This window comes from Dipodomys ordii, unplaced genomic scaffold (genome assembly GCF_000151885.1).
Source record: "Dipodomys ordii isolate 6190 unplaced genomic scaffold, Dord_2.0 Scaffold217, whole genome shotgun sequence".
NCBI classification, from domain to species: domain Eukaryota; kingdom Metazoa; phylum Chordata; class Mammalia; order Rodentia; family Heteromyidae; genus Dipodomys; species Dipodomys ordii.
In genome coordinates, this window is record NW_012267433.1 from 452478 (window position 1) to 470615 (window position 18138).

The 18138-nt window shown below is 62.3% G+C and overlaps 1 protein-coding gene across 1 annotated transcript; it reads left to right on the plus strand.

The window, feature by feature from the left end:
• Positions 1-611: 611 nt before the first annotated feature.
• Positions 612-10568, plus strand: Cpne7 (copine VII). Its single transcript, XM_013035656.1, has 15 exons — positions 612-642; positions 755-951; positions 2641-2715; positions 2873-2947; positions 3315-3398; positions 3928-4017; positions 4208-4306; positions 4857-4943; positions 5221-5280; positions 6705-6838; positions 7602-7656; positions 8033-8084; positions 8306-8439; positions 9805-10041; positions 10430-10568. The coding sequence occupies exons 1-15, from the start codon at positions 612-614 to the stop codon at positions 10565-10567; spliced, it is 1548 nt and encodes a 515-aa protein (XP_012891110.1). The 3' UTR covers position 10568.
• The last annotated feature ends 7570 nt before the right edge of the window (positions 10569-18138 follow it).

The window sequence follows — 18138 nt, forward strand, 5'->3', positions numbered from 1 at the left end:
TCCCGGAGTTTCCCGCCCGCCGGTGGCCGCGCGGGGCGGCTTGGACCCGGGCTCTCCGCGGCTGGCCTGAGCCTGGGTCTCGCCGCCTGGGAAAGGCTTCTGCAGGAGCCCCCCTGGTCCGGAGAGCGGGGCGCGCTGCCTGGGGCGCAGCGAGGGGGCCGTGCCGGCTGCCCACAGCGACCCTGAGGGTCGGGGTGCTGGAGTTTCAGCCACCGTGGGCTACCAGCACCCCCTCCCCGCAGCTTGGATGCGAGGACCGCAGGCAGACCCTTGGTTGGGTGCAGGGTCTGGGGGCCCTGCAGCCTGGCTAGGGCATGCCTTTGGAGAAAGGACACCCCTGCCCCCCTCGGAGGGGATCTGTGCCTCCATTTCTTCTGGGAAGAGGCTTCCACCCAGGGGTTGCCTAGCCCAGGGTTAAGGTCTGGCTCCATCCGGGTATTCCTGGGGAGGATTTGGCCCCTCTCTGAGCCTCAGTTTCCCCATTTGTAATGTGGCCTAGAGCAGATGTGGCATGAGATGGGAGAGTGCATAGCCGTTGTGGCTTGTGGCTGGCCAGCGCGCGTGTCCGCGGCGGGGGAGGGCGTGCTGGGGGTCCGGGGCAGGGACCCAGCATGGCCCACAGCCCTGCAGTGGCATGTGGGGGTCAGTCCCAGCAGACGGAGGACAAACCTGGGAAAGGAGAACAGAGGGGAGGGGAGGCGAGTGGGGCTTGGGCCCCACCCGTGGGGAGGGCCTCCCCGGCCCCGGCTCACAGGCTGCGGCTTGCAGGTGGACAGAACCGAAGTGGTGCGGAGCTGCCTGCACCCTGTGTTCTCCAAGGTCTTCACTGTCGACTACTACTTCGAGGAAGTGCAGAAGCTGCGCTTCGAGGTGTATGACACCCACGGGGCCTGCGGGCCCAGCTTCCAGGATGACGACTTCCTGGGGGGCATGGAGTGCACCTTGGGGCAGGTGGGTCCCCAGCCCCGGGGGACGGGGGGCCAGGAGGGTGGTGCCAGGGCAGATTTGCACCTGAGGGTGCCAAAGGGCGAGCCTCCGAAGTTCCCCTCACAAAAGTCCGTCCCAGTTTCCTTGGTTTAAGGCCAGGTTTGAACTGAAGATTTTGTCAGTTCTTGAGGTCCTTGTATTGGATCACTCAGCACATTCTCAGTGGGTCGGGTTCTTCCTCCACAGCCAGGGCTGTGATTCATCCTTGTTCCCGCCTGGTCGAAGCTGTTTTCCTTAGATTCTCTTCTGTCCGCATTTCACATATAAGGGCTGAGATCTAGAGGCACCTGCCACCCATGGGCCCATGAATACACACGTGAGTGCGCGTGATATGTGCGCCATGATCCAGGCAGCCTACGAGTACATGAACACAGACACGCGTGGTGCACATGGACACAATCACACGGGTTAGTGCACTCACAAGCGCTCTGCTCTGCAGCCGCCCAGCTGACCTGCAAGTGCAGCGGCTGCCAGCCCTGTGCTACAATCCTGACCACGCCCCTCCACCCCACGCCCCTCCACCCCACTCCACGCCCCTCCACGCCATGACCCTTCACCCCACTCCACGCCCTTCCACGCCATGACCCTCCACCCCACTCCACGCCCCTCCACGCCACGACCCTCTACGCCACGACCCTCCACCCCACGCCCCTCCACCCCACTCCATGACCCTCCACACCATGACCCTCCACGCCACGACCCTCCACCCCACTCCACGACCCTCCACGCCACAACCCTCTACACTATGACCCTCCACCCCACGCCCTTCTACACCACGTCCCTCCACCCCACTCCACGCCCCTCCACGCCATGACTCTCCACCCCACTCCACGCCCCTCCACGCCATGACCCTCCACGCCACGACCCTCCACCCTACGCCACGCCCCTCCACGCCATGACTCTCCACCCCACTCCACGCCCCTCCACGCCATGACCCTCCACGCCATGACCCTCCACCCCACGACCCTCCACCCCACGCCACGCCCCTCCACCCCACGCCCCTCTGTGCCACATCCCTCTGGCATCCGTGGGCACAGCCCACAGATGGCTCATGGCCCGTGGGTCTGAAGAGATGGTGCCCAGGGGTGTGAGCCTTTGTCCCCACAAAGCCACTGGCTCCTGGGAGACAAGATGGCAGCTCTTCCGGGAGCGTACAGACCCGGAGGGGCTGGAGCAGCTCATCCTGGGCACTGCTCTGCACTGGCTGTGTGCTGACCCTGCTTGTGTCTGCATCCACACCCGTTAGAGTGCAGCCTGCTAGGATGGTGGCCGCGGAGGAGAGGCCCGGGCTCAGCAGCGGAATTAGAGCTATTTGCTGACTCAGGACAGGCACCTGTACCCACAGGCCAGGGCGGTGCCCCCACCACCCTAAAGCAGCCTGGGCTGGGTCAGGGTTGCAGGAGCTCAGAGCATGCACCTGCTCACACCTGCACCCTTGCTGTGTTCTCTGTGGGGCCATGTGTGAGGGCAGGCTCCGGCTGAGGTGAGGACTGGTCTGCTGCTCTTCACGTGGGCGCCACGTCTGCTAGCTGGGGGAGGGGGGACAGCCCCCACAAGCGTCAGACACGGTGGGGAGCAGGGGCTGGTGAGGCCCTGGGACGGGGGTCGGAGCCCCTGCCTCCAGAGTCCCTGCTTGACTGTCTTGGCTTACAGATTGTGGCTCAGAAGAAAATGACACGGGCATTGCTGCTGAAGTTCGGCAGAAACGCTGGCAAGTCCACCATCACGGTGAGGCCTTCCTCCCCTTCCCCACTGTGGCTCGGGGGGGAGGGGCACTGGTGGCCCGTACAGCTCAGGGTCCAGGGCCACCTGGAGGGCAGCCACAGCCGGGGAGGAGGCTCTGCCGTGGAGCCCACGGGCCCCCCTGTGACCCCTCCCCACCCAGGTGATTGCTGAGGACATCTCTGGGAACCATGGCTACGTGGAGCTCTCCTTCCAGGCCAAGAAGCTGGACGATAAGGTGAGGGCCGCATGCTCAGTGCATGGTCTGTGGCCACTGCTGGTCAGGCCGGGTGTGGCCCTGGCGTGGGCTCGGATGAAGGCTGTGCTGGGCACCCGTGGCCGGGCTTGCCGCCGTCAGCCGTTGCCATCATTGTCACAGACCATCCCCACTTCCCACCCGTGTCCCCTTCACCACCGTCATCCCACACCTCAGCCTTGGGGTGTGGCTCGCAGCTCTGCCTTCCTCGTGGTGTGGCCCAGGGAAGCTGTCCACATCTGTGTCTACAAGGGAGAGGCTGTAAGCTGAAGGGACCTGACTAGAAGTGGCTGTGCTCTCAGCCAAAGCTGGCCACGAGCCCTGACCAGAGCACGCCCCGCCACCCTAGGACCTCTTCAGCAAGTCGGACCCCTTTCTGGAGCTGTATCGGGTCAACGATGATGGAAGTGAGCAGCTGGTGTACAGGACGGAGGTGAGCGGAGGCCGGCACCACAGGTCCCGGGTGCCGTGGGGGTGGCCCGGCAGGTGCAGCCCTCACGTCTGGGGCCCGGGCTGGCTGTGGGCTTTCTCCGGCCAGCCAGGCAGTGGGGTGGACCTGGCTGGCTGCAGCTGGACTCCACGTGGTGGCTGGGTGGCCGCCATAATTATTTTAGGACCATTTCCTATTTGCTGAGGGGAAAGTGGGAAGAGCATGTGGCTTTGAGGCACATTAATTTGAGTAAAAAGAGTCTATTTAAGGAGTCAGAGCTCACGGACCAGGAGGGCCGCGCACTGGCAGGAGAGTTGGAGGTGCTCTGGGTTCCTCCTGCTCCTGCCTGATGCTGCTCTACCCCAGGCCCACCCCAGGCACTGTCTGGGTGGGGCTGAGGGATGGGCTCACCTTGCTCCTCTCATATCTGGGACCCTGCAGCACTGCCAAAGGGCCTGTGGTTCCGGACCCAAGGCCTTCTTGGCTCTGGCCCGGAGACTCCTGCCGGAACCAGCCCCCCCTTGGCCCACAGGTGGTGAAGAACAACCTCAGCCCCGTGTGGGAGCCCTTCAGAGTGTCCCTCAACTCCCTGTGCAGCTCCAAGGAGACCCGCTTGCTGAAGGTGGGGGCTGGGCAGGACTCGGCGGGGCAGGGGGCAGGCGGGGCAGCCAGTCCTCCCGGCCACCCTCGGGCCCCTTGGGGTCAGGGTTTGTGGGCAGAGGAGGGATTGAGGAGGGCAGTGGCCGAGCTGGTAACCCAGGGCCGCAGGGCCCTGTGGCCAGAGGTGGCCACTGAAGGCCCTGGTCTCCCAGTGCCTGGTGTGGGATTACGACTCCCGAGGGAAGCATGACTTCATCGGGGACTTCACCACCACCTTCGCGGAGATGCAGAAGGCCTTCCAGGAGAACCAGGTGAGACAAGGCCAGACCCGTCCTGACCGCAGGCCATGGCGGCCTGTCCTCTGTCCCAGGATGGTCAGCAGCCAGCAGAGGGGGTGGGGGCCCTTCCAGCGTGGGGTGGGAAGCCAGCAGAGGTTTAAGACTCCATCTCAGGTAGGGCACACGCGTGTGCAAGCCAGTGATCACCCCCGTGGTCTGGTGGCTTCTGAAGGGCACATCTTCACCTGCAAAGTGGGGAGCTTCTTTTCTGAGCCCTGGAGTCTCCCGGTGGGGTCTGGAGGCTCCGGAGGAGTTTTGGGGTGACACACCGTGTGCAGACTCTAGCCCCTGTTCTGACCACTGGGCTCCCGTTGGTGTGCTGCACCCCCGCAGCGCCCCTGAGGGATGGCCAGGCCCCACGCTCCCACAGACAGCCTGGGCCCTGCATCGCTGTTGGGGGCTTCCTGGGGGCCGGCAGCCCCAGGCGAGGTGACACGCAGGCCCGAGACCGCCCGGCACCTCCTGGTCCCTCGGGGAGAGCCCTAGGCTGGCACCTCAGGTGTCTGTCTGTGTCTGTCCCCAGGCCCAGTGGGAGTGTGTGAACGCCAAGTACAGGCAAAAGAAGCGCAATTACAAGAATTCTGGCGTGGTGATCCTGGCAGACCTGAAGGTGAGTGTGGCCCTGCCCCCAGTCCCCAGGGGAGGGCACCTGTGCAGCCCCTCCTGTGGTTCTGGATGGATCCTTGAGGTCCCTATCCAAGAGGTCAGGAAGGCCTTGTTTGGAGGGACAGAGGGAGGAGGGAGGAGGGAGGGAGGCGGTGGGGAGAGCAGGTGGAAGGAGGGAAGGAAGGCCTCTGGGGAGACCTCTAGAAAGGGGCAGGGCTGTGGCCAGGCCTGGTTCCCCGTGGGTGGGGTCCCCGGGCTCTGCCGACGCTACTGCCTGGAAGCTCCACAGGGTCCACTCCTTCCTGGACTACATCATGGGCGGCTGTCAGATCCACTGCACCGTGAGTCAGCCACTGTCCCTGTGCCGTCTGTCCCCGCGTACGCGGTCCCCACGCTGTCCCCCGTGATTCCCACATGGTCCTCACTCCATCCCACGCGATCCCCACGCTGTCCCCCGTGATCCCCACACGGTCCCCGCTCCATCCCACGCGGTCCCCACGCTGTCCCCAGTGATCCCCACACCTTCCCTGCTCTGTCCCACACTGTCCCCATACTGTCCCCGCTCTGTCCCACGCGGTCCCCACACCTTCCCCGCTCTGTCCCACGCGGTCTCCACACGGTCCCCGCTCTGTCCCACACTGTCCCCACACCTTCCCTGCTCTGTCCCACGCTGTCCCCACACTGTCCCCACTCTGTCCCACGCGGTCCCCACACCTTCCCTGCTCTGTCCCACGCGGTCCCCACACCTTCCCTGCTCTGTCCCACACTGTCCCCACACTGTCTCCTCTCTGTCCCACGCGATCCCCACTCTGTCCCATGCGGTCCCCACACCTTCCCTGCTCTGTCCCACGCGGTCCCCACACCTTCCCTGCTCTGTCCCATGCGGTCTCCACACGGTCCCCGCTCTGTCCCATGCTTTCCCATGAGGCCACCAGCCTGGCTATGTCCCCAAGGACCCCGGCCATGCCCCAGGGACTCTGGCCAGCCCCCGGGGACCCCGGCCATGCCCCGGGGACCCTGGCCAGCCCCCGGGGAACCCGGCCATGCCCCGGGGACCCTGGCCAGCCCCCGGGGAACCCTGCCCCGGGGACCCTGGCCAGCCCCCGGGGAACCCGGCCATGCCCCGGGGACCCTGGCCAGCCCCCTGGGACCCCGGCCATGCCCCAGGGACTCTGGCCAGCCCCCGGGGACCCCGGCCATGCCCCGGGGACCCTGGCCAGCCCCCGGGGAACCCGGCCATGCCCCGGGGACCCTGGCCAGCCCCCGGGGCGCAGCAGCGGGCGCAGCAGTGGAGACGCTCCCACGCTTGTCCTGGAGTCTTCCCCACTGTGCAGACCTGGCACAGGACTCAGGGGTTCATGACTCCCCGGCCCACCCTCTGTGGTGGCAGCAGGGCTGATCTACAAAATCCTAGTGACAGGAAAGGCCTGAAGAGAACGCAGCAGTAAGCATTTGGCTGCCGGGGACGCACGGGCCACGGCTAGGCAGCCAGCTGGTGTAGCCTCAGGCAGCAGGGGACTCTGCTGGCGGAGCCACAGCCTGGCTGGCCCAAGGGCAGGGAGCAGGTGGGGGACACGAGGGCGGTGCTGGGCCAGCAGAGGACACAGAGGACGGGTGGAGGGAGCCTGGGCGTCCACAGGGTGCTGGGGAGCCCCCCACGGCCAAGGAGGGGCAGCCTGGCCGGCTGGGGGCGGGGGGCTGAGTCCCAGGCTCTCTCCTGCCAAGTGGGAAGGGGTGCAGGTGTCCAGCGCCCCGGACCTTGCAGGTGGCTATTGATTTCACGGCCTCCAACGGCGACCCGCGGAACAGCTGCTCCCTGCACCACATCAACCCCTACCAGCCCAACGAGTACCTGCAGGCACTGGTGGCCGTGGGCGAGGTCTGCCAGGACTACGACAGGTGGGTCGGCCCTAGCTGGAGGCGGGCGTGTCCCCAGTCCCAGGGCCCGCCCTCAGCTGGAGGTGGGCGTGTCCCCTGTCCAAGGTCCCGCCCTCAGCTGGAGGTGGGCGTGTCCCCAGTCCCAGGTCCCGCCCTCAGCTGGAGGTGGGCGTGTCCCTTGTCCAAGGTCCCGCCCTCAGCTGGAGGCGGGCGTGTCCCCAGTCCCAGGGCCCGCCCTCAGCTGGAGGTGGGCGTGTCCCCAGTCCCAGGTCCCGCCCTCAGCTGGAGGTGGGCGTGTCCCCTGTTCAAGGTCTAGCCTGAGGCCTCCAGGTGGGCTCCAGGTCTGGTGAGGCCCACCAGGTGGCCCTTAACTGCCATTTATCAGAAGTGCCTGATCAAGCTCCAGCCAGGAGCGGAGGGACAGGCTTCCACCACCCTTGTGGGGCCTGGGTTAGGATGAATGTGTCCAAGTGTGGTCAGTGCTACCTGCTAGTGTGGACGAGGGGTCTGGGGTGGGTAAGCCTGCCCCCACGCAGCCCGCTGGACAGACCAGCACACGGAGACCACAGAGGTCAGGGTGCCCAGCAAGGGAGGGCCGCGCACAAGTCCACACAGGCCCAGCTCTGCACCAGCTCCAGCCCCCTTCCTGCCTGTGCACCTGGGCACCCTGCCTCGATTTCCCCTGTGTGACATGGCTGTGGTCCCCAGGCCTGGGCCAGCAGGCCAGGGCCCGCCTCCCACTGCAGGGGAGCCGGGTGACCGGCACTGCCTGCCTCTCTTTCAGCGACAAGAGGTTTTCTGCTCTGGGATTTGGAGCCCGAATCCCTCCGACGTATGAGGTAGGGGCACTGAGCTGGGGCCCACACCCTCCCCAGTCTGCCCCTGTGCCCATGGGGCAGAGGGCACCCTGGGTCCAGAACCCCTGGTGGCCGCCATTCACAGTGGGATGGGGTGGGGTCAGGGTGAACAGACCCAGCCTCCCTTTGAGCCCCTCGGACTTAGGATCCAGTGGTAGAGCTGGAGATGAGCCTTGTGTTAGGAAGATGCCAGTGAGGGTTCAGTAGAGGTTCTGAGTGATGAAAGCATGGCCCGGGTTAGTCTGTCTGTCTGTCTCCCCACCCCCCCTTTGGGCTTCCCTCCCACAAGGGGGGCTCTTACAGTAGCTGGGTCAAGGGGATGAGGGGGCACAGCTGACCGGTCGCTCCTGTCCCTCAGGTGTCCCATGACTTCGCCATCAACTTCAACCCCGAGGATGACGAGTGTGAAGGTGGGAGCTGAGATGGTGCTGTGGGGGGGTCTGCGCGGGCCGGGCCGGGCTCATCACTCCCTGCTGCCCACGGGGGTCTGCGCGGGCCGGGCGGGCCGGGCTCATCACTCCCTGCTGCCCACGGGGGCCTGCGCGGGCCGGGCGGGCCGGGCTCATCACTCCCTGCTGCCCACGGGGGTCTGCGCGGGCCGGCCGGGCTCATCACTCCCTGCTGCCCACAGGAATCCAGGGGGTGGTAGAGGCCTACCAGAACTGCCTGCCCAAGGTCCAGCTCTACGGCCCCACCAACGTGGCCCCCATCATCACCAAGGTGGCCCGCATGGCCGCCACAGAGGAGCACACCGGGGAGGCCTCCGTAGGTGCCTGGGCAGCAGCTGGCGTGGGTGGGCCGCGTGTGCAATCCAGGCTTGATAGGAGAGGGGCCTCTGGGGCAAAGGCGCAGGAGGAGCGTGGGGGAGGGGCTGCCTGCAGGAGCGTGGGGGAGCCCTCGGCACCTGCCCTCTCCCCTGGCCTGGAGGGTGGCAGAGCCGCCTTGTGAACCAGGTCAACTTGTTCTGTGCACAGGGCATCCTTCTTTTCTTCCTTTTGTGCCAGTCTTGGGACTTGAACTCAGGGCCTGAGCGCTGTCCCTGAGCTTTTTTACTCAAGATTAATGCTCTATCACTGTAGCCACAGCTCCACCTTTGGCTTTTGGATAGTTAATTGGAGATGAGTTTCACAGACCTAACTGCCTTGGCCTCATGTCTCGGCCTCCCGAGTAAAGGGTTACAGGTGTGAGCCGCCAATGCCCTCCTGTTCTGCTTTCTTTCATTCCTGGGAATGGAAGCCAAGGTGTTGCACATGCTGAACAAGGGTTCTATCCACCATTGAGCTACACGCCCAACCCAGGAATTTCATAGATACAACACTCGTGTCAATATGCGAGCGTACTCCCATTTCTCATTGCCAGGTCCTCACAGCAGGGTTTTTCTGGCACGGGACCCGTCTGAAATCTAGGCTGTGTTCCATTGCCACGTTCCTGAATTATTTTGAAGCAAGTCTTAGTCATATGATTTCCTCTGTAAATATCATCTGGACCTCTAAAAAAGATGGACACCCTAACTTACCTAGCATATCACCAGACCTGACACCAGCTACAATTCCTAGCATTGAGCTGCTCTTCGGTGGTGCCGTCTCCTGTTAGTGTGGGGTGAGGATGGGACTGCGCAGTGGCCTGTGACCCCAAGACTCCTTTGGATGTATGAAGCGTGCCCTCTGCCAGGCCAGCAGGGGCAACAGGCCAGGTGTCCAGAGCTGGTGAGCAGGAGGCTGTGGCCAGCTGGACCTCGTTTAGGAGTCTAGCGCTGGTGAGCACAAGGCTGAGGCCAGCTGGACCTCGTTTAGGAGTCTAGCGCTGGTGAGCAGGAGGCTGAGGCCAGCTGGACTTCGTTTAGGAGTCCAGAGCTGGTGAGCAGGAGGCTGAGGCCAGCTGGACCTCGTTTAGGGTAAATGGGTTCGGGTCCTGCTTTAGCTGCCTCAGAGTGTAATTGGGCCCCTAGAGTCAAGGCACGGGACAGGAAGACAGGTGGGGCTTTGAGCCATGCGCACTGTAGAGAATGACTCACTACCAATGAGCAGAGTCTGGACACCGTGGAGCTGCCCACAGCGGGGGCCACACAGGCTGTGGCCGGTGTGAGGGGCAGGTGGCCGCCAAAGCCCCGGTTCTGTCCCTGTGCCCCAGCAATACTACATCCTGCTGATCCTGACGGACGGCGTGGTGACCGACATGTCTGACACGCGGGAGGCCATTGTGCGGGCCTCACACCTGCCCATGTCCATCATCATCGTGGGGGTGGGCAACGCCGACTTCACGGACATGCAGGTCCTGGATGGGGATGATGGCGTGCTGCGCTCACCCCGGGGCGAGCCCGCGCTCCGGGACATTGTGCAGTTCGTGCCGTTCCGCGAGCTGAAAAACGTGAGTGCTGGGAGGGCCTGGGGCTGCCCGCAGCCCCTGCCCGCCGGGCTCCCCCCACCGGGGTGAGGGGCGGGGTGCGGACCCCACCAGGGTGAGGGGTGGGGGTGCGGACCCCACCCGGGTGAGGGGTGGGGGGTGCGGACCCCACCGGGGTGAGGGGTGGGGGTGCGGACCCCACCCGGGTGAGGGGTGGGGGGGCCGAACCCAACCGGGGGAAGGGGGGGGGGTGCGGACCCCACCGGGGTGAGGGGTGGGGGTGCGGACCCCACCCGGGTGAGGGGTGGGGGGTGCGGACCCCACCGGGGTGAGGGGTGGGGGTGCGGACCCCACCGGGGTGAGGGGTGGGGGGTGCGGACTGCCTCAGACCCCGGCTTGTCTCCGCCTCCAGGCGTCCCCAGCGGCTCTGGCCAAGTGCGTGCTGGCGGAGGTGCCCAAGCAGGTGGTGGAGTACTACAGCCACAAGCAGCTGCCGCCTCGAAGCCTCCGTGCCCACACGGGAGACGCCAGCCCCGGCCCCGCCTCCTGAGAGAGCCCCGGCCAGACGTCTCCAGCCCAGCACCCTTGGAAGCTCTTCACCACCCGCAGCCCAGGCCCCACTCCTCCCGCTCTGGCCCTGCAGGACCCTGAGACCCCGCACTGGGCCCCAGGCGTCAGACCTAGGCCGGTATGGAAAGAGGGCCACCGAGAGGCCAGGAGGGGCCGGAGCCTGGTCCACGGGGGGAGGAGGGGAGGCCTCCCCTCAAAGGGGAGGGTGGGAGGAGCTCCCCGGCCTGGCCCCACCGCCCCCACTCCAGCCTCGGCTGGCGCCACCCACCTCCCCACCCACCCCACCCTCCGTGTCTGTGACCTGAAAACCCATGGAGACGGTGGCCGGCCCCTGGGCCAGTAAAGCATCCTGCACCTGCCACAGCCTGTGTGTTTGTCTGGACACGCCGGCTGGCCACGCGGACTGGGTGGGGCGGGGCGGGGCGGGACCGGGCGGGACCGGGCGGGTGCATGGGGTGTGAGTGGCTCCGGTCTGCACTCAGACACTTAATGAGGACCCAGTGCCTCGGTCAGGTGCCACTGGCCAGGCTCCGGGCAGCATCCACGTGCTCAGCCCCTCAGCCCAGTGGGGTGGGTTTCTAATTGAGATTTCCTCTCAATTATCTTCTCTGAGAAAAACAAATTGTCCTGACCCTGAATCGGGCCCACCCACCCATCAATCCGTCTGCTGGGGCTATTTTTAGCTCCTGATTCATCTCCTGTTAAGCCTGGATAATAGGCATCACCATGGTAACCTGGCTATGTGGTGGTCTCCTCGGGGACAGAAAGGACACACAGAGATGCACACTCTCCATGAGCATTCGCTCCAGTTCTGTCCAGGCCGGGTCACTGAGCTCGAGGGTACCGGGGAGTCTGGGGTCCCGCTGGGTGAGGCCGAGGGGGCCGCAGGTCCCCGCAGTCAGCAGGTGTGACTGGAAGAGGAGCACAGAGGCCCTGGGGCAGCCTCTGACCACAGGGCAGGGCCCATCTGGGGTCCTGGGGGAGGGAGGTACCTTCCAGGAGCTGTGGCTTTCAGGGAAGCAGCCGAGACCGCTGTGAGGAGCTTGCTTATCTCCTGAAGGTCCCGACCCAGGTGGATGGCGAAGACCCCATCTCATAGACAAGAAAAGGCTTTGCCAAAGGTGTGGTAGTACACACTTACCCCAGCTGGAAGTGGAGGCAAAATTAATGAGACCCTATCTCAAAAAGAAAAATACAAAACAGGGTTGGATTACAGGTTTGTGCCTAGAATCCTAGATTCTCAGGCTGAGATCTGAGGATTGTGGTTCGAAGCCAGCCTGGTAGGAAGGCCTATGAGATTCACCTGTAACCACTAGAAAACCAGAAGTGGTGCTGTGGCTCAACATGGCAGAACACTCGCATTGAGTGAAAAAGCTCAGAGTGTTGGGAGGAGAAAGGAAGGAGAGGCGGGACGCCATCTCCACAGGTGAGGGCTGTTGGTTGAGTAGAGCAGCAGGGGCAGCTTCCCGCCGGCTTGGGTGCAGAGGTAGGACAGGAGCTGGGGTTTTTGAGGTCTGAGTGAGGGGCAGAGGTGAATGAAACTGGGGGGGGGGGCTTTTCTGTTAGGCCCACAATGGGATGTTACGGCGGCTTGGGTGGGCTGCCCTGCCTGTGTCTGCACCTACACCTATTGTTGAAGGCTTGCCTGATCTCTGTATGCACCTGGGGAGACAGGGTAGGAGTCAGTCCTTCAGAGAACCCAGGCCTTGAGTTCAAGCCCCACACCAACAAAAACAAATGTTTTTTTTTTTTTTTTTGGTGGTGGTGGTCATGGGGCTTGAACTCCAGGCCTGGGTGCTGTCCCTCAGCTCTTCAGCTCAAGGCAAGCGCCACTTCTGTTTTTCTGGTGGTTAATTGGAAATAAGAGTCTCACGGACTTTCTTGCCCAGGCTGGCTTTGAACCGTGATCCTAAATCTCAGCCTCCTGAGTAGCTAGGACAGGTGTGAGCCACCGGCATCTGGCCTGTTATTCTTTTTTTAAAAAATGTGTTATGGTAAAGTTGGCGTATGGAGGGTTAGACTTCTATAAGTCCAGGAATGAGTACATTTCTGTTTGGACAATGTCCCCATTCCCTTGCTCGCTCCCGTTTTTCCCTCCTAAAAGTGGTATAGTTCATTTTCAACATAGTGTCCAGTGGGTTCCACAGCTGCATTTGTTCACCCTTTGTCCCTGTGAGACTCTCCAGTTCACCACCAAAGAAAAGCCAGAAGTGACACTGTGGATAGAGTGGTTGAGTACCAGCCTTGAGCACAAAAGCTCAGGGACAGTGCCTAGGCTCTGAGTTAGCCCCAGGACTGGTGTGCATGTGCACATGCGCACACGCATGTGCGTGCACACACATGCACATCAGTGGAGGCTCAGGTGAGGGCGATGTGCCTGGGTCACAGCTGGCGGTGGCAGGGCTCGTACCACTTCCCACTTCCTGTTCCCGAGCTTTTATTGCACCAAGCAGCTTGTCATCCCTGTGAGGTTCAGAGGGTCCCACGGGCGCAGTCCAGACCGGGCAGGGGTCAGGGGCGCAGTCCAGACCGGGCAGGGGGTCCCAGGGGCGCAGTCCAGACTGGGCAGGGGGTCCCACGGGCGCAGTCCAGACCGGGCAGGGGTCAGGGGCGCAGTCCAGACCGGGCAGGGGTCAGGGGCACAGTCCAGACCGGGCAGGGGGTCCCACGGCACAGTCCAGACCGGGCAGGGGGTCCCACGGCACAGTCCAGACCGGGCAGGGGGTCCCATGGGCACAGTCCAGACCGGGCAGGGGGTCCCACGGGCACAGTCCAGACCGGGCAGGGGTCAGGGGCGCAGTCCAGACCGGACAGGGGTCAGGGGCGCAGTCCAGACTGGGCAGGGGGTCCCAGGGGCACAGTCCAGACCGGGCAGGGGTCAGGGGCGCAGTCCAGACTGGGCAGAGGGCCCCACGGCACAGTCCAGACCGGGCAGTCAGCATTTCTGCCCCCGTGTGTAAAGCTGTAGAGAAGACAACCCATCCTCAAGCCTTTTCCACGGAGCCCTAGGTCAGAGCACTGTGTTACACACACCTTGGAGAACTTTCCAGACAAGCAGAACTGGGAATCATAGAGCCACCTACACCCCAAAGCTGGACAAACGCCCCAGACGCTGCCCCAGCTTGCTGTTGGGGTGAGCCCTCCTCCCAGGACTTGCGCAGGGAACAGACCTGGACCACTGGTCTAGCGCTGAGCTAGCACTGGTCTGACATCCTCTCAATCTGAGACCGAGCCTTTCTCCTTGTCAGCTACAGGGGAGGACGGCAGACTTGGGGTGCAATGTGACTTCAAAGAGCCAAAAAACGCCCAGCGCTAGCTGGACGTGGTGGCCTGTGCCTGTAACCCCAGGTGCTTGGGGAGAGCCAGTGGGGGATGGAGAGTTTGAAGCCAGCCTGGGCGCCACTGAGACTCGGAGACCCTATCTCAGAAACAAAATATAAACCAAAGAGCTTGGGAGTGTGGCTCCAGGGGAAGGGGGTTTGCCTAGCACGCACAAGGCCGTGGGTTCAGATCCCAGGGCTCACTCCACCCCTCAAAGGCTAACACTGACGCTCTGCTCACACTGGCCCTGAGGGCTGGAGGCTACTGTCAAGCCAGGAGCCAGAGCAGCACTGGGAGAAGGGGCCGGCCCCTCCCCACGGAGCCCTCAGGGGACCCCGGGCCCTGCCCAGCTCAGGCAGCCCAGAGTGAGGAGGAGGCCTGTGGTTGAGCCTAAGCCCTGGCCGACATCTGTCCAACAGCTGCCCAAACTCAGGAGAGACCCCGAGCCAGACCTGCACAGCCAGCCCAGCTCTGCCCCACAGGCACTGTGGCATGGCAGGCCTGTTTCCTGGGCACGGTATGACCCATCACACACCCACCACAACTGAGCCCTGCCTGAGTGGGTGCTCAGCACAGCACAGGGCTCGGTGGGTAAACTGTTAACAAGTGCCTGGCTTCCCTTTCACAGTGTCCGGAAGAGCCGGACGAAGCTCCACTCTTGGTATCTAACTATGCTGTGGCGGCTGGCTGCGTCCCCAGGGCCACACACTCCTGGGCGCGATGCCATCCCTGAGGCCTGGCCCCCACCAGCCCTCCATCAGGCAGACGAGTGAGCAGGAGGAGGGCACCACAGTGCTGTCCCTGAGGCCTGGGCCGCGATGCCGTCCCTGAGGCCTGGGCCCCACCAGCCCTCCATCAGGCAGACGAGTGAGCAGGAGGAGGGCACCGCGGAGGCTGCTGGAGAGGAAGCGCAGGCAGGAGGGAGGCTGTGACTAAGTGCTTGTAATTGGTGCGGGGGCGGCCGGCTGTCAGACTGCCCCGTCACCCCACAGCTGGCGCGGGTCTGTGGGCAGTCTGCATCCCTCACCGTCCGCCCTCCTCTGTCCTGGGGGTCCTCATGGCCCATCAGTGGCCCCCAGGGCCCCGGCCCGGGGTTTCTCCCTTGCTCCTCTCTCCCCTCCCCATCTTCTCTCTTACTTTCTCCCTCTCAAGACCGTGATAGGGACTGCTCCCATGGAGTGTTCCCTCCCTCCCAGTACTTAGGAGCTTGGTTTAAACCTCACAGTATTGAACCCCCACAGCAGCCCTGCACGGTGGCCTGCTATGAGTACACTTCACAAATGGGGACTGAGCTCAGAAATGGAGCCATTTGGTTCAGCACACCCAGCAGGGTCCTGAGCTAGACCTTGTAGCCTGACACTCCGGCGGTCAGGATTAGAGCTTGTGGCCCTTTGATGTGTGGCACGCATGTACACATGGCATGCTGTCTAGGCATGTGTGTGCAAGTATGCACACATATACCTTGTGTACCTGGGAGTGTGTGCATGTATTGGAGTGTGCATGTGGGGGTGGATGTGTGCTCCCTGTACAAGCATACATGTGTGTGTGTGTGCTAAGTATGTGTGTGCACATATGCATGTGCATGTGCGTGACATACTGGGGGAGCACACACATGTACTGTTTAGGTATATGTCATGCACACACATGTACTGGGGAGTATGTATATGTGTGTATGTGCATGCTGTCGAGGTTTGTGTGTGTAAGCATGCACACATGTGTGCATGTACCAGGAAGAGTGTGCATGTGTGCATTTGAGTGTGTGGTGGGGGATGTGTGCTCCTTGTCCTCACTGCTCATGGAAGCCTTTTCGCAGCTCAGCAATACCAGGGGTTGGGCCAAGCCGTGGGTGTTTTGGCAGTAGACAGAGTGAGCTCTGCTCCACAGGGCTTGGGGCAGGGCCGGGTCCCACTCAGAGGGCATGGAGGGAGGGAGGCCCCGGGCAGCTGGGTCTGCCCTGGGGCAGCCTCACCCCGGCTTCATCCAGGCTCCTGGGAGAACAGGGCAGAGGACCCCGAAGGTGTCAGCCGGAGGGGCCAGGACTCCTGCAGAAACAGCGGCTTTGGGCCGGGTAGGGTGCAGGCTCCCAGCCTCAGAGGAGAGCGGGCACGGGTCTGGCGGGTGCATTGAGACTCCCCCATCTGTTCTGTGTCACAGAGGCAATGCACTGGCAGACTCAGGCTGCCCCTGGAGGTCCCTGCTAGCTGCAGTGAGGAAGACCTGAGCGAGGGCTTGGTCTTGGTCCTGTTCGGCCCTTCTGTGCCCTGGGGCAGGTTTCTGTGCTTCTCTGTGCTCCTGGAGCTCAGGTCTCGTCACAGGGTGCCCGGAGCCAGGCCTGAGCCTTCTACAGAAGCAGCCATAGGTCTGTGTCCTTTTTCCCAGGCCTGTGGGACCGTGAGAGACTGCAGGTTGCTTGTCCTCTCCTTGGCAGACCCACCTCCTTCCTCTGTACCCTGCACACTCAGTCCAATAAGCAGAGCTGCGTTTGATGTTTTCACGTTCAGTCTCATCAGGACTATGCTCAGAGCTGCCTGCTAGCCCTGGGGCATGGATGGTGTAGTTTCTCAGGAGAACTGGTCACATGGGCCTCCCAGGGGCTGCCCCACCAGGACACTGGCTGGGTTTTGTCCTTTTGTCTCAGCCCTCTGGGCCATGACAAGTTCCGGACTGGCCTGCACTCCCCTCCTGGCTCCTCAGGGCCTGTGTGCATCTGGGGGCTCCTGCGGGAAGCCCCGGAGCTGTCACCACCACACCAGAGGCATTCCTGGACCACGACATGCCCAGCCCAGAGCTGGGAACCCCTCTGCCCAGTGTGGGACCGCCGTATGAGGTCCCGGAGGCCTGCACACCTCCTTGAGACACAGCATTCTGACATTTGTGTATATGTGTGCTGGTTCTGACTTGAACTCAGGGCTTGGTGGTGCTCTATAACTTGAGCCAGAACTCCACCTCTGGATTTTTGCTGGTTAATTGAAGGTAAGAGTCTAGCGGAAAGCTGGGCACCTGTCATCCTAGCTACTCAGGAGGCTGAGATCTAAGGATGGCAATTCTAAGCCAGCCCAGGCAGAAAAGTCTGTGAGACTCTTATCTCCAATTAACCACCAAAAAATCCAGAAGTTAAAGTGTGGCTCAGGTGGTAGAGGGCTAGCCATGAGCAAAAAACCTAAGCAAGAGCCCAAGCCCCAAGCCCCAGTACTGGTATAAAATAAAGAGAGGGAGAGGGAAAGGGAGAGGAAGAGGAAGAGGGAGGGGAAGTGAGCAAGAAGGAAGGAAGGAAGGAAGGGAGGAAGGGAGGAAGAAGGAAGGAAAGAAAGAAGGAAAGAAGGAAGGAAGGAAAGAAGAAAGGAAGGAAGGAAAGAAGGAAAGAAGGAAGGAAGGAAGGAAAGAAGGAAGGAAGGAAGGAAAGAAGGAAAGAAGTAAGGAAGGAAGGAAAGAAGGAAGGAAGGAAGGAAGGAAAGGAGGAAGGAAGGAAGGAAAGAAGGAAAGAAGGAAGGAAGGAAGTGTTAGGTTTTTAAAAAGAGGTTGCTGAGTAAGAACTGCACCAGCATGCACGTGGTATTCAGGTAAGGGGTAGGTTTATTCAGTAGACCTGCTGAGACCAGGCAAGGTTGGCACTCCACGTGGCTGGGAAAGGCCTGGGAATGAGAGAGAGCTGGGAAAGAAAGGAAAGAGCTAGAAAAGAGCAGAGAGAGGGGTAAGAACAGTAGCACTCACGTGGTATCCAGGTAAGGGGTAGGTTTATTCAGTAGACCTGCTGGGACCAGGCAAGGTTGGCACTCCACGTGGCTGGGAAAGAGAGGAAAGAGCTAGAGCAGAGAAAGAGCAGAGAGAGCTAAAAAAGAAGAGCAAGAGCAAGAGAGCGTCTGGGCCTGTGCTAGGCCTTATGTAGGGTATGGGCGGGGAAAGGTGTGGCCACATCAAATTCAGATGTGACCTCAGCGGATGCAGATGTGACCTCTTCCAGGTGTCCCAGTTGCCTAGGTAACGCAGGTACTGGGTGGAGACTTTGCTGCCAGGAGGGTGGAGTCTGCTAGCCATCCAGGGGTGGACCTTACAGGAAGGAAAGAAGGAAGGAAGGAAGGAAGGAAGGAAGGAAGGAAGGAAAGAAGGAAGGAAGGAAAGGAGGAAGGAAGGAAGGAAAGAAGGAAGGAAGGAAGGAAAGAAGGAAAGAAGGAAGGAAGGAAAGAAGGAAGGAAGGAAGGAAGAAAAGAAGGAAAGGAGGAAGGAAGGAAG